The sequence below is a fragment of the Cervus canadensis genome, chromosome 29 (genome assembly GCF_019320065.1).
Source record: "Cervus canadensis isolate Bull #8, Minnesota chromosome 29, ASM1932006v1, whole genome shotgun sequence".
Classification (NCBI taxonomy): Eukaryota; Metazoa; Chordata; class Mammalia; order Artiodactyla; family Cervidae; genus Cervus; species Cervus canadensis.
The window spans coordinates 25,531,421-25,557,079 of NC_057414.1; the positions used below are offsets into that span (position 1 = coordinate 25,531,421).

General features: G+C 36.3%; 3 protein-coding genes and 1 pseudogene across 3 annotated transcripts; all 4 read left to right on the forward strand.

The window, feature by feature from the left end:
* The first annotated feature begins 224 nt into the window (after positions 1–224).
* Positions 225–1,193, forward strand: LOC122431055. The gene has a single exon (XM_043452103.1). The coding sequence runs from the start codon at positions 258–260 to the stop codon at positions 1,191–1,193; it is 936 nt and encodes a 311-aa protein (XP_043308038.1). The 5' UTR covers positions 225–257.
* A 12,115-nt stretch (positions 1,194–13,308) lies between these two features.
* On the forward strand, positions 13,309–14,270 carry LOC122431018 (olfactory receptor 8G1-like). The gene has a single exon (XM_043452041.1). The coding sequence runs from the start codon at positions 13,335–13,337 to the stop codon at positions 14,268–14,270; it is 936 nt and encodes a 311-aa protein (XP_043307976.1). The 5' UTR covers positions 13,309–13,334.
* Positions 14,271–18,932: 4,662 nt separating this feature from the next.
* On the forward strand, positions 18,933–19,857 carry LOC122431408 (annotated as a pseudogene).
* A 4,829-nt stretch (positions 19,858–24,686) lies between these two features.
* LOC122431008 (olfactory receptor 8G1-like) lies at positions 24,687–25,659 on the forward strand. Its single transcript, XM_043452032.1, has one exon. It carries the CDS (start codon positions 24,718–24,720, stop codon positions 25,657–25,659), a length of 942 nt encoding a protein of 313 aa, XP_043307967.1. The 5' UTR covers positions 24,687–24,717.

Sequence of the window (25,659 nt, forward strand, 5' to 3'; positions counted from 1 at the left end):
AGATGCTAAAGAAATCCCCACATTATGCATGTCCTCTGATGACCATTAAAGAATTATCTCAGCAGGATTACTCTCTGCCTCACACACATGCACATGCATATGTTCATAAGTCTCTCTCTCTCTCTCTCTCTTTCTCTTTCTCTCTCTCTCTCTCTCTCTCTCTCTCTCACACACACACACACACACACACACACACACACCAACACAAAAGTACACTCATTTCCTTACTTTTAAATTTAGAACCTGCTGAGAAGAAAATGGACCCCGGAAATCACTCCTCAGTGACTGAGTTCATCCTCGCTGGGATCACAGAGAAACCAGAGCTCCAGATTCCCCTTCTGGTCTTCTTCCTAGGAATCTATGTGGTCACGGTGGTGGGGAACCTGGGCATGATCACACTGATAGGGCTCAGTTCTCACCTGCACACCCCCATGTACTATTTCCTTACCAATTTGTCCTTTATTGATTTCTGTCAGTCCACTGTCATTACCCCCAAAATGCTAGTGAACTTTGTGACAGAGAAGAATATCATCTCCTACCCTGAATGTATGACTCAGCTCTATTTCTTTATTGTTTTTGTTCTTGCAGAATGTTATATGTTGGCTGTAATGGCATATGACCGCTATGTTGCCATCTGTAACCCCTTGCTTTACAATGTCGTCATGTCTTATTATAACTGCTTCCATCTCACAGTGCCAGTTTATCTTTTGTGCATCTTTGAATCTGCAATCCATACAGGCTTTTTGTTGAGACTTTATTTCTGCAAGGCCAATGTGATCAATCATTATTTTTGTGATCTCTTCCCACTCTTGGAGCTATCCTGTTCTAGCATCTCCATGAATGAATTACTGGCTCTAGTCTTTAGTGCTTTTAATGTCCTGATTCCTGTTTTAATAATCCTTGCTTCCTACATCTTCATCCTCTCTAGCATCCTTCAAATCCACTCCACTAAAGGCAGGTCCAAAGCCTTCAGCACCTGCAGCTCCCATATCTCAGCTGTTGCTGTTTTCTATGGATCTGTAGCATTTATGTACCTGCAGCCATCATCAGTCAGCTCCATGGACCAAGGGAAAGTGTCCTCTGTGTTTTATACCTGCATTGTACCCATGCTAAACCCTCTGATCTATAGTCTGCGCAATAAAGATGTCAAATTTGCTCTGAAGAAAATTCTGGACAGTAGAAAATGTAGATGAATAGATTCAAGGCCATAGTGTCATATCAGAAATATCCTTTTTTTGCTGAGATATGCAATGCTTTAGTTTTGTTGTTCAAATTTTTGGAAATTCAGAATCATTTTCTCTTATAATACCTTTCCCAAATTCTCTCTGGGCCACTTCCATTGAACCTGTGTTACAGTGACTATGTATGGAGAAATAACAAGAATAAAGTAAAAGATTCTTAAGAATTAAAGAAGTTCCAGTTTGATTTAAAAAAATACAAACAATTATGATGATCATCATAAAATAATAACATACATGATTGAGATGGTATAAAATATCAAGTACAAAGCCCAGTACTTGAAAGTAGATAATGCCATTTAATATTTACAGTTTTCTCTCAGGGCAAGCCCTAGTATTATTTTATTTTAAAATCTGAATAAACTGACATTTAGTTTCAGTAAATGTCCAAGTTCCCAAACATAATAAATGACAAGAGTCTAGAATGTCTGGCTCCAGGATCCGTGATTTGACTCAAAGTGATATATTGGCCCCAAGTAATCATGGGTAAGTCTAAGGTCTTCCCAGTAATTTTCTTCTGCACTTTAATCTACAGTTCCTTATAAAACTGTGTCATTTTCTTCTCTCTCTCCAATCTTAGTATCACTTTTGTTTCATTTGATATAATGAAAATAATCAAAATATTTCAAATCTGTCCTAATCAAAGGAAAAAGAAATCAGTTGGAGAGTTACTGCAGAATCTTATGATAGAAACTCACTAAAAAGACTCAAATTTTCATGCTCAACACCAACAATTTTTATAAAAGCAGCCCAACACATTTTTATCTCTATACAAGTAATGCTGTATTATTTATGGAAAAACTACTCATAGGAGCCAAAAAAGCCATAATTTACAAATAATTGCCATTCCACATCAGTTTTATCTCAGAAACATTTCTTCTTTCCCCTTATATGATTCCTTATTTGCTTCTGGGCATTTTACTACCTGGTTACTATAAATTCGGGTCTTCCCTGGTGCCTCAGTGGCAAAGAATCTGCCTGCCAATGCAGGACAAGTGAGTCTGATCTCTGGGTCAGGAAGATCCCTTGGAGAAATAAATGGCAATCCACTCCAATATTCTAACCTGGGAAATTCCATGGACATAGGAGCCTGGTGGACTATAGACTATGGGTGTCAAAAAGGAGTCAGACATGACTCAGAGACTAAACAACAGCAACTATAAATTCTCATGAAATTCTAAACACTCAACTGTCTTCTGTCTCTTCTCAGTTCAAAATATTTACTCATTAATAACAGGTCAATGTTCTTTGGAAAGTGTTTAACCTTATTCACCTGTAGTGTCTGCTTATGGAACAAAAACTTTTATAACATAATATTATTTACCACCCTTGTATCCCATTATCCATTAATTAATTGAGGTCAGACATTCATTTTCCAAGTTCTCTCATTATTTGACTTAATTTTAATCAGTATTTTAAAAGAACATAAATGGCTACAATTAAAACTCCTATCCTTCCAATTAAAATTAATTTTTAAAAAAAAAACCTATCTCAGACATGATTCCTACTCTGCTATATATGTATTCTAGAATATATACGTGTGTATACACACACACACACACACACATATATATATATATATTCACATACATATATATATATATATATATTCCTTCAGCTTGTGCAATCTTGATTCCATAAGCTGGAAGCACAAACTTAAGAACTGATGCTTTTGAACTGCTGTGTTGGAGATGACTTAAGAGTCCTCTGGACTGCAAGGAGATCAAACCAGTCAATCCTAAAGGAAATCAACCCTGAGTATTCACTGGGAGGACTGATGCTGAAACTGAAGCTCCAGTAATTTGGCCCCCTGATGCGAAGAGTTGACCTATTAGAAAAGACCCTGAAGCTGGGAAAGATTGAAGCCAGGAGGAGAAGGGGACTACAGAGGATGAGATGGTTGGATGGCATCACCAATTCAGTGCACATGAGTTTGAGCAAGCTCTGAGAGATGTGGAAGGACAGGGAAGCCTGGTGTGCTGCAGTCCATAGGGTCAGAAAGAGTTGGACATGACTGAGCAACTGAACAACAACAATATATATATTCATCTAAGTCAGAGCATATAGCTATTAGAACTGAAAGAAAGGAGTCTATGGGTATCTTAACACTTTTCAGGATGTACAGTAACAGAAAAAACATCTGTTTTTACTTTTTGTTTACATCTTTTCTGTGTCTGACTTTTTGTTGTTGTTGTTGTTGTTCAGTTACTCAGTCATGTCCGACTCTTTGTGACCTCAGGAACTGGAGCACGCCAGGCTTCCCTGTCCTTCACCATCTCCCGGAGCTTGCTCAAACTCATGTCCACTGAGTCAGTGATGCCATCCAACCATCTCGTCTTCTGTTGTCCCCTCCTTTTTCTCATATGTTCAATCTTTCCCAGCATCAGGGTCTTTTCCAATGGGTCAGCTCTTCACATCAGGTGGCCAAAGTATTGGAGCTTCAGCTTCAGCATCAATCCTTCTAATGAATATTTGGGATTGATTTCCTTTACGATTAACTGGTTTGATCTCCTTGCAGTCCAAAGGACTCTCAAGAGTCTTCTCCAACAACACAGTTCAAAAGTATCAATTCTTTGGCACTCAGCCCCTATGGTCCAGCTCTCACATCCATACATGACTACAGGAAAAGCCAAAGCTTTGACTAGACAGATCTTTGTCAGCAAAGTAATGTCTCTGCTTTTTAATATGCTCTCTAGGTGGGTCACAACTTTTCTTCCAAGGAGTAAATGTCTTTTAAATTTGTGGCTACAGGCATCATCTGCAGTGATTTTGGCATCTACTGTTTCCATTTCTTCCCATCTATTTGTCATGAGGTGATGGGACTATGGACGGAAGTTCATGACATTGTACGAGAGACAGGGATCAAGACCATCCCCATGGAAAAGAAATGCAAAAAAGCAAAATGGCTGTGTGTGGAGGCCTTACAAATAGTTGTGAAAAGAAGAGAAGTGAAAAGCAAAGGAAAAAAGGAAAGATATTCCCATTTGAATGCAGAGTTCCAAAGAATAACAAGGAGACATAAGAAAGCCTTCCTCAGTGATCAGTGCAAAGAAATAAAGGAAAACAACAGAATGGGAAAGACTAGAGATCTCTTGAAGAAAATTAGAGATACCAAGGGAACATTTCAACCAAAGATGGGTTTGATAAAGGACAGAAATGGTATGGACCTAACAGAAGCAGAAGATATTAAGAAGAGGTGGCAAGAATACACAGAACTGTACAAAAAAGATCTTCATGACCCAGATAATCATGATGGTGTGATCACTCACCTAGAGCCAGATATCCTGGAATGTGAAGTCAAGTGGGCCTTAGAAAACATCACGATGAACAAAGCTAGTGGAGGTGGTGGAATACCAATTGAGCTATTTCAAATCCTGAAATATGATGCTGTGAAAGTGCTGCACGCAATATGCCAGCAAATTTAGAAAACTCAGCTGTGGCCACAGGACTGGAAAAGTCACTTTTCACTCCAATCCCAAAGAAAGGCTATCCCTAAGAATGCTCAAACTACTGTACAATTGCACTCATCTCACCCACTAGTAAAGTAATGCTCAAAATTCTCCAAGCCAGGCTTCAGCAATACATGAACCGTGAACTTCCAGATGTTCAAGCTGGTTTTAGAAAAGGCAGAGGAACCAGAGCTCAAATTGCCAACATCAGCTGGATCATCAAAAAAGCAAGAGAGTTCCATAAAAATATCTATTTCTGCTTTATTGACTATGCCAATGCCTTTGTCTGTGTGGATCACATTAAACTGTGGAAAATTCTGAAAGAGATGGGAATACCAGGCCACCTGATCTGCCTCTTGAGAAGCATATATGCAGGTCAGGAAGCAACAGTTAGAACTGGACATGGAACAACAGACTGGTTCCAAGTAGGAAAAGGAGTATGTCAAGGCTGTATATTGTCACCCTGCTTATTTAACTTATCTACAGAGTACATCATGTGAAACACTGGGCTGGAAGAAGCACAAATTGGAATCAAGATTGCCAGGAGAAATATCAATAACCTCAGATATGCAGATGACACTACACTTATGGCACAAAGTGAAGAACTAAAGAGCCTCTTGATGAAAGTCAAAGAGGACAGTGAAAAATTTGGCTTGAAGTTCAACATTCCGAAAACTAAGGTCATGGCATCTGGTCCCATCACCTCATGGGAAATAGATGGGGGAACAGTGGAAACAGTGGCTGACTTTTTTGAGGGGTCTCCAAAATCACTGAAAATGGTGATTGCAGCCATGGAATTAAAAGATGCTTACTCTTTGGAAGGAAAGTTATGACCAAACTAGATAGCATATTAAAAAAACAGAGACATTACTTTGCCAACAAAGGTCTGTCTAGGTCAAGGCTATGGTTTTTCCAGTAGTCTTGTATGGATGTGAGAGTTGGACTGTGAAGAAAGCTGAGCACCGAAGAATTGATACTTTTGAACTGTGGTGTTGGAGAAAATTCTTGAGAGTCCCTTGGACTGCAAGGAGATCCAACCAGTCCATCCTTAAGGAGATCAGTCCTGCCTGTTCATTGGAAGGACTGATGCTGAAGCTGAAACTCCAATACTTTGGCCACCTCATGCCAAGAGTTGACTCATTGGAAAAGACCCTGATGCTGGGAGGGATTGGGGGTAGGAGGAGAAGGGGACGACAGAGGATGAGATGGCTGGATAGCATTACCGACTGGATGGGCATGAGTTTGAGTAAACTCCGGGAGTTGGTGATGGACAGGGAGGCCTGGCGTGCTGCGATTCATGCGGTCGCAGGGAGTCAGACACGACTGAACGACTGAACTGAACTGAACTGATGGGACCAGATGCCATGATCTTAGTTTTTTGAAAGTTGAGTTTTAAGTCAGCTTTTCACTCTCCTCTTTCACTTTCATCAAGAGGCTCTTTAGTTCCTCTTCTCTTTCTGCCATAAAGGTGGTGTCATCTGCATATCTGAGATTATTGATATTTCTCCCAGCAACCTTGGCTCCACCTTGTGCTTCATTCAGCCAGGCATTTTGCATGATGTACTCTGCATGTAAGTTAAATAAGCAGGGTGACAATATACAGCCTTGACCTTTACAAAACTCCAAAATCTCTTTCTCACTTTTTTCATTTGGCACAGTGAAGTAACTGTAAACCATTGCCTGCTCACCTATAAGGTGGCATTCCAGACACACATATTGCCCTTCAAACAGCCCAGAATCCTGCAGCCACAGCAAATCCAATGCTAAAGAAACCTTTTAATTGGGGGCACTTTGCTTGAATCTGAAAGAACTCTAGGGAAGTTATTCAAAACAAGAGATCTTCTACCCTTCATTTCTCTAAGAAGTCCATAGACGAGCAGTGACAAGATCTGAGAGATTTTCTTTAAAACGCATAATATCAAGCCATTTATGAGACTTACTGTCACAAACTGCTTTTGATCAAGATTCTTAGGTTATTCCTGTGCATATTAAAGTTTAGAAGTTTTCAAAAAATACTGATATCTTATGTTATACTCTTTTTTTTTTATGTTATACTCTTAAAATTTTGACTTTATTGACATGGGGTATATCCTGGGTATTGAAATAATAATAAAATAAACTCCCTTGTTAACTTGAAATGAGTTTCCAAAATTGAGAAACACTAATGCATGAAAATGTAAACTGATAATAATAATTGAACTGATATATTTAACTATATTTTATAGTATTTCTCCTCTCCTGAATGCCCAATTTACTTTGATTCAGTTAAACCTTATATTATTTCCCATTTTCTTATTTTGGAACAAAAAATGAAAATATACAAGAAAATGCAAAAATAGAAGGAATAAGAAACAAAGGTGCCTAATAAAATGTTTCTTTATATATAGCAACTAGAATTTTTAATAGTGAGGACCTCAAAAAACCAAGTATAACATAAATATTCTGAGTTCTTACCTGAAAACTTTAAATCCAATTATATACAGGTTTGACTTTTGAATCAATATTTATATTTGCTATTAACAATTAAATGAATTAAATGCATTTTTATACAAGCTTAATTAATTTACTTCATTATTTTAAAATCTATTGTCCTATTACCATTAAGACAACTTGTCAGGAGGTTTTCCAGGTGGTGCTAGTGGTAACGAACCAGCCTGCTAATACAGGAGATATATGAGATGCAGGTTCAATCCCTGGGTCTGGAAGATCTCCTGGAGAAGGGCATGGCAATCCACTCCAGTATTCTTGCCTGAAGAATCCCAGGGACATAGAAGCCTGGCAGGCTATTGTCTGTGGAATTTCAAAAGAGTCAGACACGACTGAAGTGACTTAGCATGCATGCTTGCAACTTGTCAAGATGAGCCATGATCCTCTAAAACCTTTTATTCACAGAGTGAACTGGGAACCAGTAGCATTGGCAAGGAGTTTGTAAGAGATGCAGAATCTCAAAATCTCAAATACTCCTCAGAACCACTGGATGAGGATCTACATTTTAAAAAGCTCCCCAGCTGATCCTGTCTAGAAATCTTTATCACTAACTGATGAGTTCAGGATTGACAAACAATCCCTGTTGAAGGAAAAAATTAGACAACTGGGATCATGTCAACGGCAATTGCTTCTTTTCTCAAGAGCTTGTCTCCTGAGAAATGGAAATCCTTGGAGAGTATTTGACTCCATGCTATTTAGGTTGCCTGGCATAGCTAAATCCAGGACACACCTTCATAGCACAATGATCACAACTACTCAGGGGAGAACTCAGAAAGGTGTAGATGTTTGCTACCTTGAAGCTAAAAACACACACTGAAGACTTAGAATTGGAGATGCTGACCTGTGATGCAGATCAGCTTCAAAAGTGACTCTGAGACCAAAGTTGTCCCTGTCCCCTCAGCACTAAAGATAGCAGAATGCTGGATACCTATTACTCCCAACACTCACACTAGTACTATTCTTCCCTAAGAGCACGTTTCCAACGAGATTTGGCATTATAGTTTCCAGAAGAAAAAAGGTGTGTTGATTTTACATTTTCTTTTTGAGACTTTAACTATGAAAGTAATAACCATTGGCATTTAGGCAAATATTCCACAATATAGTCATTCACATAATTATCAATTTATTCATAGCATATTTTTAACTTGTTATGATGTGCCAGATGTGGGCTGTTTACTGACCAGAGGAGAACAAGTCTGATTTGTTCATCATCTGATTTATAGAGCAAATGCAGTCTGAAAACATGCTATTTAGAAATGGATGATTTGTTGAGCATGTAGTAAGAAAGTCTAATCAATTTCAAGGAATTTGAGGTTTTATGATGATATTAATTGTAAATGAGATTAGAAAAGAAAAAAAATATTTAGCAGACAATAGAGATAATGGGATTGTAAGACTATTTTTTTTCATGTGAAATAATGAAAACATGAGTAAATAAAAGTCTAGATAGGTTGAGAGAATTTACTTATTCTAGAAAAAGAAAATTTTCTGAATTTGAATATAAGTTTCTGAAACTGAAAGGAGCTCGATAAAAATTGAGTCTGGAAAGTGGAAAGAGGTGGTGTAGATATTCATACTTTGTCTTAAAAGCCATGAATAAAATCCTTTCCCTAATGTCCCTGAGTGGTTCATTATCTGATTTATTGTTGAGTGTATTCAATGATCAAGAACTGCCATTTCTAAGAACCCCAATTTTTAGAACATTTTCCCTTATATCTAGTGAAGGGTATATTCTTTGATCTTTCTTTTTAAATTAATTAATTAATTAATTTTACTTTACAATATTGTATTGGTTTTGCCTCCATACATAAAATGTCTTTCTTCTGTTTAGATCCCCTTGAGAAGTTGTTGCTTAGTTGATAAGTCCTATCCAACTCTTTGTGGCCCCATGACTGCAGCATGCCAGGCTTCCCTGTCTTTCACTATCTCTTGGAGCTTACTCAAATTCATGTCCACTGAGTCAGTGCTGCTATCTAACCATCTCATCCTCTGCCACCCCCTTCTCCTTTTGTTTTCAACCTTTCCCAGCATCGGGGTCTTTTCCAATGAGCTGGCTCTTCTTAACAGGTGGCCAAACTACTGGAGTTTTGGCTTCAGCATCGGTCCTTCCAATGAATATTCAGAGTTGATTTTCTTTAGGATGTATCTCCCTTGAGCTATATCTGCTAAGATAGACAGATAGACAGATAGATAGATCTGTTAAGTATCCCATTACCCTCACATACTTTCTAAGTTCTTCACAGGTTTTATTTGCCTTTTATCTTGTCAATGTCTCTCCTTAAAAAGAATTTCTATAACTCCAAACTCCAGATATAATTTAAGTGTAGCACAGTGCTTCCTAACCTAATTGCACACATAGAAAAGGGTAATATTGTGTGAAATGGCAGGTTAGGGATCAGGCTGCATATGGCCAGTGGTGACCAACTTAGCACATGAGGAAGTAGGTTCATCCCCACTGCCAGATATGTTAAGAACCCAAGACCTTTGAACCCATATGATGATTTGTGGCTTTGTAGTTCCATGGAACTAGTGTTAGAAAGCTATATTATTAGGTTACTACTGATCATACTGTAGATATTGTGTTTCTACAAGTGTAATCTGAAACTAATTTATTAACCAGCCACTTACTTTGTGGGTTTTATTAAGTTAATAATGAATTGACCCCTTATTCTTTTCAGGTGAATTGCACCCAAAGCTATAACCAGTATACAAAGAATTGGGTTTTTTAAAATCTAAATTTTAAACATAACAACTCTGCTTGCTAAATTTCAGTTTATTTGTTTTAAGTGTTTTCAGTGTCTCTATTCATGTTTCCAGTTATTGTCCTTCCTCAGGGTCTAGGTTTTGGGAACTTCAGCAGTTTTGTTGACCACAGAGTGTGCGCTACACTGGAGGGGATTGGCAATCTTCAAGCTCAAGCTTCACTGAGAAAAGAAAAATTTCACAGACAGAGTTTGAGCCCCAACTGCACTTTTCTACCTTGACTCCTTCCTATCCCCTTTAAAATTCAAATATTGAAAGGCCAGTAAAAAGTATTTTGTCATTTTTAATGTTTAGTGATCTCATCTCATATTTTGACAAAAGACTTAACCCTACTTAAGTGGCCAGCTACTTAATTGGCATTGCTATACATATCCAATTCTTAATTTTTCTACTATATCTAATCTATCTATATACAATAGGGAAATCTCTATCTTTAATTGATTCTTATGTAAGTAGGATTTAATAACTTGTTTCAAAAGAAATATAATATTCAGACTCTCAGAGGTAGATCCTACGGACGTTGTGTCAGGACTAATAAATAACAGAAGACATTTTGAAATAAAAATTCCAAACTATTCAGTTTCCTAGCTCTGAATCCATTAGGAGATTTATGCAAATTTGCATGCCCGTCTGAGTTTTCACTCCAGTTTTTGCATATTATGCTACTTTATGATGAATATTAGGCCACCTTAATATCATCTTTAATTTTATGATATTAGTAACTATGTCTTTGTAGCTTTCATACTCTAGAATAGACCTTGCTGTGTGGTAAAACGCTGTCTCATGAATTTTTGCTAAATTATTGAGAAGAGAAAGAAGGAAGCGAAGAAGGATAAAAGGGAGGAAAGGGAAGAAGGGAGGAAAAGAAATGAGAAGACAAAGGAAAAAAATAGGAGAGAAAAAACAGAATGTTTCAAATTCTCCACCTAAAGCATGCTGCTACACTGACTTTATGTCTTCCAATTCAGTAGTTCCCAAACCTGGCTATCATCAGAATTACATTGGCAGTTTTATTGGCTTGCTTGTTTTAAATTACTTTATTAAAAGTTCAGATCTTTTCAAATCCTCAAAGATTCTGAATCCCTAATTCTGATGTTAGGTTAGAAAATGTATAATAAATATTTCTCCAGATGAGTTGAGCGAATTTGGAGAGCTGATGAATAAAAACTTTTGAGAACATTTTTAAAGATAAAGAAGAAACTAAGAAAAGATATTTTTTAGTATAAGTATCAAATATTAGAGTAAAATGTAGGCAGTGGTACTGCTTATGCAATAAAATGGAATTTCAATAAAATGTTGAAGGTTGTTAACTCTGGAAGTACCAAGAGTTTGTGAATTATTTTGACCTGTAAAGGTAACCTTTAGGAGAAGAAATAGATGCAAAAATTGTTTATCAGTGATCTTCTGCAAATATTAATATCCCAGAGCAAAAGAGTATAAGGACAATGATTCAGGAAATTTTATTCTTAATTATAGTCATGTTTACATTTTTGCAGTCAGTATTTTTGCAGATACTTTAAGTTCTCTAGGTGACTCTGATGATCAAACCATATTGGGGAATCCTTGAATTAACAGGCACTCTGTGTTCAGATATGTTCGTCAATATCTGACTGAAAAGTGACCAGCCCACAAAACTCCATCTTACCCACAATAACATCATGAGAGCCAGTGACACTTGGCTGTGTGAAGTGAAGTGAAGTTGAGTCTCTATCATGTTCACATCGAGAAACTAAAATATTGTCCTCACTGTAAAATTCCTCTGACTTGAGATAGCTTGAAATCTAGAAAGAGAGTTATTTTCTGATGGTATATGTATATTTTAAATGAACCCAGATACAAGGAGGAATGGATATAGGAATGAAAGCCAGACATGAACATGTTAGACATGCAGTTGTTTCTCATTATGGTTTAGGTTAGTTTTAATTTCTCTGGTGAATAAGAATTTCAGTATCTTTTTTTTTTTTTGAATTTCAGTATCTTTTTATATTCTTGTTAATTATTATTTCATCTTCATCTGTGATATATTTGTTCACATAGGTTTCTTATTTTTAACTTGTTTGACTGTCTTCATGTTATTGTCTTTTCAATATTATTTTTCATACTCTTAATAACAGTCCATAGTGCTTTTAATATTCTAATAATGTATTTTGAGAAATAGTTTTTAATTTTAACAAAAAGAATTTATCAATATTGTTTGGTTAGTATGTGTGTGTGTTCTTTCTAACAAATTCTTAGACTAGTCCAATACGTTATATATTCTTTAGTGTTTTCTCACAAAGTTTAACAGTTTAGTCTTTATGCCTAGATTTAAGATTCACTTCAATTTTTTTATTTAGCTGTGAGGTAGAACAATTTAGATTTTTTCTTTTTAATTTGTATTCAAGTAGAAATTTTGCAATTTTATTTCAATCCATATGTGATTATAATCTACTTACTGCTTAACAGAATAGGAGACTGCATTTCTGATTCTATATCCCCTAATTTTATGACAGTTTTAATACCCTTTTAGTTAATGAAAGATGAAAAAGAAAATGTTTAACCATTATAAGTGCTCTTTCTGTATTTTGAAGTGTGTAATTATCTTCTATTTTCCAAATAATAGCATAGTATAACAACAATAAAAACAGTTATTGTTATTATTACCATTTTCAGATTGCCAATCTTTTCTAATTAGACAATGAGATTATTTTACTATTCAAAGATTATCAAGTAGTAATTGATGAGTCAGTAGATGAATGCAGACACTTGCACTTTAACTCACAGGCACAATTCATATATCTTTTCTTAAAGCATTTAGTCCACAAACATGCCAACAGTGCACAGTGAATGTTGTTTGTGCTGTTTTATTTTAAAAATCACATTAAAAATTGAAGATTTTTACATAGAAACCCTGTTTTATAATTATCAGAAAAAATAATTACAAAATCTGTTTTGATGTGTCTCTTTTCTCCTCTGACAGAAATTAAATTCTAGTTAATAAAAGGTTCTGCACTCACATGAGATTTTTCTCACTCCAGGTTGATGCTTAACCAGCTTCTGTCATTTTTAATAGGTCCTGTAAGAGTTCAATTTGCAAACCTCAGTTGGAAAAAAAGTACTTAAAACAGATGAATGTTTGAATTAAGGAATAGCCATTCAAATAGGTAAAATGATCACTATTATGGCTGAAAAATGTGTAAGTGAAATAGCTTAATACATTTTCTGTCAAACTGTAAAAACATTTTATTAAGAAAATGTTATTTAGAAAATTTATCCAGAATTTAAACTTTCCACAGAAACCAAGGAAATATTCAAACAGTTAACCGTCTGTGTGAGGTAACTTTAATAAACAAGGCATAAAAAAGACACATCTTCAAAACTGTCCCTTTCTCTCTCCTTCAGAAACTTCCTAGATAAAATGGCAAAAGGAAATCACTCCTCAGTGACTGAGTTTATCCTCGGTGGACTAACAGAACAGTCACAGCTCCAGCTGCCCCTGTTCCTCCTCTTCCTAGGGATCTATGTGGTCACGGTGGTGGGGAACCTAGGCATGATCACACTGATTGGGCTCAGTTCCCACCTGCACACTCCCATGTACCATTTCCTCAGTAGCTTGTCCTTCATTGACCTCTGTCATTCCACTGTCATTACCCCCAAAATGCTGGTGAACTTTGTGACAGAGAAGAACCTCATCTCCTACCCTGAATGCATAACACAGCTTTACTTCTTTCTCCTTTTTGCTGCCTCTGAGTGTTACATGTTGGCTGCAATGGCATATGACCGCTATGTTGCCATCTGTAGCCCCTTGCTCTATAATTCCATCATGTCACATCAGGCCTGTTCCTCCCTCATTTTGGGGGTGTATACGATGGGACTGGTATGTGCATTCTCTCACACAGGCTGCATGCTTAGGGTTCATTTCTGCAAATTAGATGTGATCAACCATTATTTCTGTGATCTTCTGCCCCTCCTAAAGCTCTCCTGCTCTAGCACCTATGTCAACGAATTACTGGTTCTATGCTTTGGTGCACTTAACATCTTTGCCCCCATCCTGACCATCCTCAGCTCCTACATCTTCATCATCTCCAGCATCCTCCACATTCGTTCCACGGAGGGCAGGTCCAAAGCCTTCAGCACATGCAGCTCCCACATCTCAGCTGTTGCTATTTTCTATGGATCTTCAGCATTCATGTACCTGCAGCCATCATCTGTGAGCTCCATGGACCAAGGGAAAGTGTCCTCTGTGTTTTATACTATTGTTGTGCCATTGCTGAATCCCCTGATCTACAGCCTCAGGAATAAAGATGTCAATGTTGCCCTGAAGAAAATGCTTAAGAGAAGAATATTTTTGTGACCAGACATGAAATGAGCATGATATTTTAGATCACTCATTGCTCATTACATTGTATGAATGTATAGTTCTCTTACATCAAAATCCTTACCAAAGATTAATATCTGAGCTAAGAACCCCTTCATGCTTTGTAACACTGATAAAACCTGTATGCCTCCTACAATGCCATTTATTGTTTTAGGTGTGTACTTGCTTGCTTACTGTCCAAAATGTACTATCTACTGTAATGTTCATGAAGGTTATCCCCATGCATGTATTTCACTGCAGTATATGCAGGACCTAAGATAGTTCCAAGCATTAGAAAGACATTGATAATTTTTTATTTACTTTTTAAAAATATTTATGGGAAGCCATATATATATTATAATACCAATATCCATTACTTTCTCTAATAGCTATATATGACTTTCAAAAGTTAGAATTAGTTAAATTTATGTTTGAAGAGTTCTTCAAAGATCTGTAATAAAACTGATGATATCCTAAATTACTTCTATACAAAAATTTGAAGCATGAACTTGAGTAACTTCAGTATCAAACCCCAATACAGGTAAGATAACTTGTGAACACCTGATTTTTTAAGTCATTAAATAAAGTCAACAACTCAAAATCCTTGAACCAAAACTCTTGGTTTTCAAGCATGCAGTATACATGTGTTAAAAAATAATATGTATATTTCCTATCTGATGGATCAACATAGCAAATGTGGAGATACAGTGGTATCTGGAACTCAATTACTCCAGCCTAGATTAACAGGGTTTCCCACACCCAGACTAAAATAGAACTTGATCTATATTGACACTGAGAAAATTCTCAGTATGTAGGATTTTACCACATGCAAATTATAATTCAAAAAATTTAGTTTCAAGATAAAGAGAAAATATGATAACCTATATTGTTTCAGTCAGAGTTGTGGATCTTCCTAGATTGTCACCTTGAACCAGAACATGAATTCTTTATTACTCTATACATTAAGCAAAAAACATCTAGTGAATTTTTTCACATTAAGTGACAGGTATCTATATTATTCCTCAATATATTTTATTTATAGGGTTAGATAAAGTCATTAACTTATTGTACCTAGAAGGAACTTTTCATGGGGTTATGACAATAACCAGTTGAAACCTTCCTGCAGCCTATATGTTAAAATATTTTAAGTACTGCTGTTTTATAAATACATCATGGCCTCTAAATACAGTTAATATAGGTCATGAGAAAAAAATCGATCAAATATTGCACACAAAGATTGTTTTTCTGATTTTTTATTTATCTCTTGTGTGAAATCACTTTAGAGTGTTCCTTTAGTGCAGGTCTTAAAAATTTCCTAAGATTTTGAATTCTTATATAGCTTGACATGAAATTCACCAGAGTTCTAATAATATCTATCCCAGCCTTGCTTCCAACCTATAATCTAACAAAGCAATAAATTACAATGAAATGACACTATTAAACATTTGAGAGTCAATGGGAGAAAAGGGAATTGCTAATTGTAACTTTTCCCAAGAGTTGATATTTGTGGGATATGATCCTAATGGGAGATCACTAACATTATCCGTTCCTCATCTGACTCTTAGCATCAATACTCAGATTATAAGTCACCATCCACATCAACCAACATTTGCAGGTGGCCATCAACTTCAACAGAAGTCAGGAACAGTGACTCGAAATCATTACAATAGTCTTCTAGATTATGACCCTACAACAACAAGAAGTCCTGCAAGGTTAGTACTCAGAACTATCTACCAGCATCACCAGACCATTTTTCCCTTCAGAGAAATAGAGGAGATTATACACAGCACTGGCGTTTTGGGGAGCAAGAGGGATGTATCTGAATCCCAGTCCTAGACTTTAACAAATTTATCTTCTGTTCTAGCTCCCTTCAGATCAGTTCAGTTCAGTTCAGTCGTGTCCGAGTCTTTGCAAAGCCAAGAACCGCAGCACGCCAGGCCTCCCTGTCCATCACCAACTCCCAGAGTTTACCCAAACTCATGTCCATTGAGTCGGTGATGCCATCCATCCATCTCCCGTACAGTGCACGAATAGATGTGAGTAGCTATTTTTCTGTCTCTATTTGTCCTCACTTTAATATTCATACTCTCTGAGGAACAAAGTTTCCCTTATCATTTCTCTGTCCCCGCTGGAGAAACTTATGGCCAGTATTTCTTTGTTTACTCACCTCCACTCAGGCAGTGTAAGAGCTTCACTCACTTGTGTTGGGGTCTATGTTAACTTATCACTACACTACTTCCAATAATTTTATTAAAAAATCATATTTATTGATACTTGTATATAAGGCATTGTACCAAGCACTGTATTGAGTTTACAGTCTAGTACAGAAGAAAAGCCAATAAATAACTGATAATAATTGATACAGAATTAAGCATGTGCTAAATGTAAACATAAGAAGTGTATTCCTCAGCACATAAAAATGGTCTCATTAACTGGGGTTTTCATTATTAAAGTCCTTAACTTAAGGACCCTAACTGTTGAATAAATTTCATCAGATACACTGGGAATGTGTTAAGAGAAGATAAAGAAATATAATGAGTCAAAAAAAGAGATTCTACCAAATGCTGTTTGTGTAATTGTTAAATCATGTGATACCTGGTGGGACATAAAAATAAAAGATTTTGTTGTTGGGTGATATAAATTATTGAATGACAGAAATTTATTCAAATTTATTCGGAGACCTTGGAAAATATTGATGTTTAGAAGTTAATATTTAGTAAAACATTCAAATTTCAGTATCATTGTATGTATTTAGGTAGAAAGGAGGAATAAGAAAATGTCTTAAGGAAAAAAATAAAAAATCCCAGCCATCATAGCAGGAATGAAAATGCTGCTGAAACAAAAGATATAATGGAAAGAAATTCAATAGATTAAAAATAAGTTAACAGTGACAAAAATTCTGTTCTTACCAAGGGTATGAGACTGTGCTAAGCATCTCATAGGAATCATTTATCTGAATATACACAGAAGGTAGATTTTAGTATTTCTGTTTTTCAGAGAGTTGGAAAGTAGACATATTGTCTCAAGACTGCACAGCAAGAATGGGGTTGAATTGAGGATTCAATCCTCTAACATCTACCATATTCATGATCCATTAGAAAGAAGATAATAGAAGTACATTTAATCCAACTACCCATAAAATATGTGTCCTTAAAGAATATCTGCTATGTACGTGGTTATTCAGTCTGTGCTCCAACTTTTATGACTGTCAGCTCAGGGTGTGTCTGATGATAGGGATGTTTGTCTTTGCTGTGAAACCAAATATTTCTTCCCATAGTTTGAGGCACTTAATTTTACACAGTCTTTTGAATGTATACAATAAGTTCAGTATCTCTCACTGCCATATGATGAACGTTGAAATAACAGTCCTGTGCCACATGAATTTTTGCTTTGCCAGAAAAAAATATTCTCAGTTGTTTTAGTCATCTTAAAATAACTGATTTCTAGATCATACTTAGGAAACTGTGTAGCTTTTCCTATATCACACACAGTATTTTACTTCAAACTGAACACAATAGCCAAATATCACTTGAGTGTTAAGAATATGAATTTCTATTTTCTAGAACCTATCCATTTCCTTTGCCAATATAAACTAAAGATACATTGGTATTTAAAAAATACATCACACTATTGACTAGTATTGAATTGACACTAAAATTATTTACTTTATTTTGCATGTACTTTACTCATCCACATCTCTACCATCTTTGAATTCTATTGAGAGCACATGCAAAATACATGATTATATTTTTAAAAGGTTGGCATACCAAACACTTAGTGTTTGTGTTCAAAAGAACTTTATGATTTGGAGAATAGAATCATTTTCTCACCTCCACCATTTAAATCATGAAGTCCAAATTGAATAGATCAATCTTGGTACACTGATGCCCCAGTCACAGTGTTGGAGTACATGACTTGTATTTAGGCTTTTATACTCTCACCCCTAAGATTATCCAAATTAGAATAAGAAGAATGATTCCTGGTGTGGAAAAACTTTTTAGGTATAAGCATGATGTCTACCAAGCAGTTGTATTTCTGCCCTTTGGAGTCAAAGTCCAGGGAGAAGCAAGCTGGGACATTAGAGCATCAGATCTCAGGTGAAGTGATATTGGTTGTCACATTTCAGGTATCTTCAGTTGAGACGTTACTAACGACAGCCCCAACTAATATAACTACTTTCCACTGAATTGTGAATCCTTCTGCATTAATTATAGAAAGCATACACTACTATTACTTATTATAAATGGAAGGGAAATACTATGTCATTTGACATGCATGATATTAATATATCAACAGAGAAACTTGGTGGAAAGAAGAGTACTCAGAAATAATACTAGAAATGTTCATGTTGACTAACTTTAAAAATCCATAAATTGTTTTTTCTCTTAAACTTTATGAAATTTCTTAATTATAAAGTTCTTGATGTTTATAATTTCTATTCTAGTTCAACCAGAATGATTGTTTGTCCTCAAGTAGTAGGAGATACTGGAGAATTCCCTGCATTATGTATGTTCTCTGATGAAAGGTAAAGAATGATCTCCGCAGAATTACTCTGCCTCTCTCTTTCTCTCTCTCATGCGCGTGCACACACACACACACACACACACACAGAAATACATTCATTTTCTGTTTTTTTAATTAGAATCTGCTGAGAAGAAGATGGACCCTGGAAGTCGCTCCTCAGTGAGTTCATCCTCGCTGCCTCACAGAACAGCCACAACTCCAGGTGCCCCTTTTCCTCATCTTCCCAGGAACCTATGTGGTCACGGTGATGGGGAACCAGGGCATGATCACACTGATGGGGGTCAGTTCTCACCTGCACACCCCCATGTACTATTTCCTCAGCAACTTGTCCTTTACTGATCTCTGTCAGTCCACTGTCATTACCCCCAGAATGCTGGTGAACTCTGTTACAGAGAAAAATGTCGTCTCCTACCCTGAATGCTTGACTCAGCTCTATTTCTTTCTTCTTTTTATTATTGCAGAGAGTTATATGTCGGCTGAAATGGCATATGACTGCTATGTTGCCGTCTGTAACCCCTTACTTTATAATGCCATCATGTCTTATTATAGGTGCTTCCAGCTCACAGCAGCAGTTTATGTCTTGTGAATCATTCAATCCATACTTGCCTTATCTTGAGACTCTATTTCTGCAAGGCCAATGTGGTTGACCATTATTTCTGCGATGTTTTTCCACTCATGGAGCTATACTGTTCTAGCATCTATTTCAATAAATTTTTGGCTCTAGCCTACAGTTCTTTCAACGTCCTTCCTGCCTTAACTATTCTCATCTCCTACATCTTCATTCTCTACAAAACAGTCCACATCCATTCCACGGAGGGCAGGTCCAAAGCCTTCAGCACCTGCAGTTCCCACATCTTGGCTGTTGCTGTTCTCTATGGATCTGCAACATTCATGTACCTGCAGCCATCATCTGTGAGTCCCATGGACCAAGGGGCTCATATAAAGATAATGGTTTTATACTGGCACTGTGCCCATGCTGAACCCTCTGATCTATACTCTGCAGAATAAGGATGTCAAATTGGCCCTAAATAAAATTCTGGACAGTGGAAAACATAGATGAATAGACTCAGTGTTGGTGTCATATCAGAAATAAACCTTTGCATTGTTGAGATATGTAATGATTTAGTTTTATTCAAATTTTTGGAAATTCAGGATCATTTTCCCATACAATACATTTCCCAAATTCCCTTCAGGCTAATTCCTTTGAATTTGTGTTATATGACTATGTGTGGAGAAATATCAAGAAAAAAGTCAGAGACTCTTGAGAATTAAAGTTTCAGTGTAATATTAAAAAATAAAAAGAATAACTATGATGATCATCATAAAGTAATGACATTATTTTTGAGATAGTATAAAATATCAAACACTGTGCCTAGCACTGTATATTAGATGACTTTCTTTAATATTTATGATACTCTCTCAAGGCAAGCCCTATAATTGTTTCCATTTGAGAGATGAATAAATTGAAGCTTGTTTACTCTGAGTAACTGTCCCCATAGTCCTAAACATAATAAAGACAGAGGCTAGAATGTCTGGCTCCAAGAACTGTGATTTTACTCAAAGTAATCTATTGACCCCAGGTAATTGTGGGTAAGTGTAAGGCCTTTCCAGTAATTGCTTTCTACACATTATGCATCTACCTTTTCTGTGAGATTGTATTGCTTTTTGTTAGATCTCTCCAATGTGATTTTCACTTTTATTTCATTTGATTTAATGAAAACAATCAAAATATTTCAAACTTATGTTGATTAAGCAAAAAGACCAAATGCAGAGTGACTGCAGAATCTTATGATAAGACTTAGCGAAGAGATTCAAATTATCATGTTCAATACCAACAATTTCTACATAAGTAGCCCAAAACATTTTTATCTTTAAACCATTAGTGCTCTGCTGTTTATGTAACAGGTGCTTCCCTGGTGGCTCAGTGGTAAAGAATACAGCTACCAATGCAGGAGACGTGGGTTCAGTCCTTGGGTGGGGAAGATCCCCTGGAGGAGGAAGTGGCAACCCACTCCAGTATTCTTGCCTGGGAAATCCCATGGAGAGAGGAGCCTTGCAGGCTACAGTCCATAGGGTTGCAAAGCGTCCATCCAACACAAACTTGCCACTAAACTACAACAATAAACGTATGCTAACAACTACTCTTAATAACCCCAAATTCTGTAAGCTATATTACTTCCATGAGGTTCACGCCTTTTGCCATGTAAGTTATAAACAATTGCCATTTCTTGTCAGTTTTATCTTGGAAACACCTCTTATCTCCCCTCATATTGCTCCTTTTTAGCTTTTGGGCATTAACATCTGGTAACTACAAATTCACATGAAACTCTGAGTACCCTGTTGTCTTCTGCCTCTTCTCAGTTCAAACCATCTTACTCATTACTGACACATCAACATTCTTTGGGTAGTGTGCGCCTTATTTAACTATAGTGTCCAAATATAAGACTATGACTATATATATATATATATATATAATATTAATATATATTAGTGTATGTTATATATTTACAATAATATTATATATTAATATATAATATAAACATATATTATATAAATGAAATATAAATATATATACAAAACATAATTTTATCACCCATTTATTTCATTATCCATTCGTTCATCAATGTCAAACATTCATCTTTAACTATTTCATATTATTTGACTTAATTTTCATATTATTTGTCTTATTATTTTCATATTATTTGACATAATATTCATCAATACTATAAAAGAAAGTAGATTGGTTACAATTACAGCTTCTATCTTAGGCATGATTCCTAGTCGGTTATATATAGTCCAGAATATATAAATATATATATAAATCAGCTAAATCATAACATATAACCTGTCAGAAATGAAAGAATGGCTTGTATGGATCTCCTCATATTTTTAATTTCTGAATAAGTGTAGGAATGATCTCTTTACTCCTTGTTTACATTCTTTCTATATCTGACCTTTACCAAACTCCAGCTCTCCTTCTCACTTATTTTACTTGGCACACTGAAGCAGCTTCAATCATCGTCTGTTCATTTATAAGGTGACATTCCAGACACACAGTATTCTTCTCCAAACATGTCAGAATCCTGCAGCCATAGCAAACCCAAGCTAAAAGATTTTTGATGCATGGGTATGGTGGATTTTCCTTAAATCTGAAAGAACTCCAGTGGGAGGTATTCAAAACAAGAGATCCTCTAGAACCTTCTTCTCAGAGTGGTCTGTAGATGAGAAATATTGGCAAAAATCTAAGAAATTTTATTTAAAATCTATAATCTCAAACCATACACGAGACATACTATCAGAATCTGCTTTTGATCAAGATCCTTAGGTTATTCCCATGAACATTAAAAGTTGAGGAGCTTTTGAAAAATATTGATATCTGACCTCACACCCTAAAATTTTGACTTAATTGGCATAGGGTTCAACCTTGGTATTGAAATTAAAAGAAAAAAAATTTCCCTGATAATTTTTTTAATGAGTTTAAATGAGTATCTAAAATTGAGAAGCATTAGCTTCCCTTGTGGCTCGGCTTGTATAGAATCCACCTGCAAACCGGAAGACCTGAGTTCGATCCCTGGGTTGGGAAGATCCCGAGGAGAAGGGAAAGAATAACCAGTCCAATATTTTGGCCTGGAGAATTCTGTGGACTCATAGTCCATGGAGTCACAAAGAATCAGAAACAACTGAGTGACTTTTACTTTCAATGTAACACAAGTATAAACTGGTAAAAATAAAACTGAATCTTCTTATATTTAACTATAAGATTTCGCCTGACTTGAGTGTGCAATTTACCTTGATTCAATCATTTCTAAGTATGTTCCTAAATTTCCTGTTTTAGAACAAAAAGTGAATATACAATATATAAGAAGAGAGGAAACATGAAACATAAGTGCCTAATAAAATATTTTATATATGCAGCTTACCACTAGAATCATTAATAGTGAGCACCTAAAAAATCAAAAATTAAGTCAATATTCTGAATTCTTACCCCATAACTTTAAATCCAATAACATATAGCTTTGACTTTAAATTAATATGTGTATTTTGTATTTATATGTAAAATGGATTAAATACATTTTTGCAAGGATAAATGATTTACTTCATCATATTAAAAATTGTTGCCATTTTAACATTAAGATAACTTGTCAGAATGTTGCCCAATCCTCTAAAACTGTTTATTCACAGAGTGGACTAGGAACAACTAGAACTGACCGGGAGCTTGTATCAGATGCAGAATCTCAAAACCTCAAATGCTCCTCAGAAGGATCTGATGCTGGTGGAGGATTTTATTTTGAAAAAACCTCCAGGTGATCGTGTGGAGAAATCTTGGTCACTAATTGTTGAGTTCAGGATTTACAGAGAATCCCTCTTGAAGGAAAAAGTGAGACAACTAGGGACATGTCAACTGCAACTGCTTCTTTCTCAAGACCTTGTCTCCTGAGAAATAGACATCTTTGGAGAGTATTTGACTCCATGTTATTTACTGCCTGGCTTATATGAAATCCATGACACACCTTCATAGCACAGTGATCACAACCACTCAGGGGAGAACTGAGAAAGGTGCAGATGTTTGCTACCTTGAAGCTGAAGAAACACACACTGAAGACTTAGAAAGAGATGCTGACCTGTGATGCAGACCAGCCTCACAAGGTGCTGTGCCAGCCCTCTCAACACTAAAGACAGCAGAAAGCTGGGTACCTATCATTCCTGACACCAATACAGAGCTATCTTCTGAGTCAAAAGAAGCATGTTGCAAACAAAATTTGGTGTTGTGATTTCCAACAAGAAGAAAGGTGAGTGTATTCATCTCACATTTGTGGCTTGAGACTATTAAGTCTGGAAATAATACTGTGAAAATTCAGGTAAATATTCCTCATACATTCATGTATGGAATTACTTATAAAATCCCATTTATATCCTCCTAGGTTCTAAACACTATGCAATTTTGTTATACAGAGGAGAACAAGTCTGATTCGGTGCATCAGCTGACTTACAATATATCTCAAGTCTAAAAATGTGCTGTTTAGAAATGACAGTTTTCTGAATGTAAAGTGGGAAAGTTAAATCAATTACAAGGTGTTGGAGATTGTTTTCATGATGATTTCTAACTTAAGTAAGATTGAAAAGAAAAGAGAATATATTTACCACACAACAGAGACAAAGAGAGTTGGTAGGATTATTTCATGTGAAAAAAGCAAAAAGACAGACAGCTGCTGCCTGCTTCTCCTTTAGCCTTCAGTCTTTCCCAGCATCAGGGTCTTTTCCAACAAGTCAGCTCTTTGCATCAGGTGGCAAAAGTATTGGACCTTCACCCTCAGCAACAATCCTGTCCAATGAATATTCAGAGTTGATTTTTATGGCACAAACAGAAAATGGTAATACTGATATGGCATCATAGGGTAGATGGATGAAGCAGTTTGTGGCTGATGACGATGAATTAAGACTCTGAATGCCACACTTTAAGTCCCATCTATAGATACCATCTCTATATGTTGCTGTATATGTTTATATGTTTATATATGCACATACATATATGTATATATGTATATATGCATATTATTATGTATGTACATACTATACTATGACTCACTCAACTATTCATCAGTTGATGGACATAAATTTGAATTATTTCCAATTTGCATTGTTATGCATAAAGCTGCCATGCATGTTTTCATGGTTATAAACTGACTAAATGCTTTAATAGAAAATATATTTATTATATTTGAAAATGAGGCTTTATAAATATTGAGTTTAGATGTACTTTCCTTCCATAAATAGACCCAGAGTTAAGTGATTATATAGGTGGAAAGGATGCCAAAACTGTGAATCATTTATATGGAGCACTCTACTCCAAATGAAAAAGAACATAATGAATTCCCTCCAATGACACTGTTTTACTCTTTCCCCTCCAGAGACTACGCAGATGGAAATGGCAGCAGAAAATCGCTCCTCAGTGACTGAGTTCATCCTTGCTGGGCTAACAGAGCATCCAGGACTCCAGCTGCCCCTTTTCCTCCTCTTCCTAGGAATCTGTGTGGTCACAGTGGTGGGGAACATCGGCATGATCATACTGATCGGGCTCAGTCCTCGCCTGCACACTCCCATGTACTATTTCCTAAGCAGCTTGTCCTTCATTGACCTCTGTCAGTCCACTGTCATTACCCCCAGAATGCTGGTGAACTTTGTGACAGAGAAGAATATCATCTCCTACCCTGAATGCATGACTCAGCTCTTTTTCTTTCTTGTTTTTATAATTGCAGAGTGTTACCTGTTGGCTGCAATGGCATATGACCGCTATGTTGCCATCTGTAGCCCCTTGCTCTATAATTCCATCATGTCACATCAGGCCTGTTCCTCCCTCATTTTGGGGGTGTATACGATGGGACTGGTATGTGCATTCTCTCACACAGGCTGCATGCTTAGGGTTCATTTCTGCAAATTAGATGTGATCAACCATTATTTCTGTGATCTTCTGCCCCTCCTAAAGCTCTCCTGCTCTAGCACCTATGTCAACGAATTACTGGTTCTATGCTTTGGTGCACTTAACATCTTTGCCCCCATCCTGACCATCCTCAGCTCCTACATCTTCATCATCTCCAGCATCCTCCACATTCGTTCCACGGAGGGCAGGTCCAAAGCCTTCAGCACATGCAGCTCCCACATCTCAGCTGTTGCTATTTTCTATGGATCTTCAGCATTCATGTACCTGCAGCCATCATCTGTGAGCTCCATGGACCAAGGGAAAGTGTCCTCTGTGTTTTATACTATTATTGTGCCATTGCTGAATCCCCTGATCTACAGCCTCAGGAATAAAGATGTCAATGTTGCCCTGAAGAAAATGCTTAAGAGAAGAATATTTTTGTGA

Coding starts and splice junctions, on each gene's coding strand:
- LOC122431055 (XM_043452103.1), top strand. CDS start 258: ATGGACCCCGGAAATCACTCCTCAGTGACTGAGTTCATCCTCGCTGGG.
- LOC122431018 (XM_043452041.1), top strand. CDS start 13,335: ATGGCAAAAGGAAATCACTCCTCAGTGACTGAGTTTATCCTCGGTGGA.
- LOC122431008 (XM_043452032.1), top strand. CDS start 24,718: ATGGAAATGGCAGCAGAAAATCGCTCCTCAGTGACTGAGTTCATCCTT.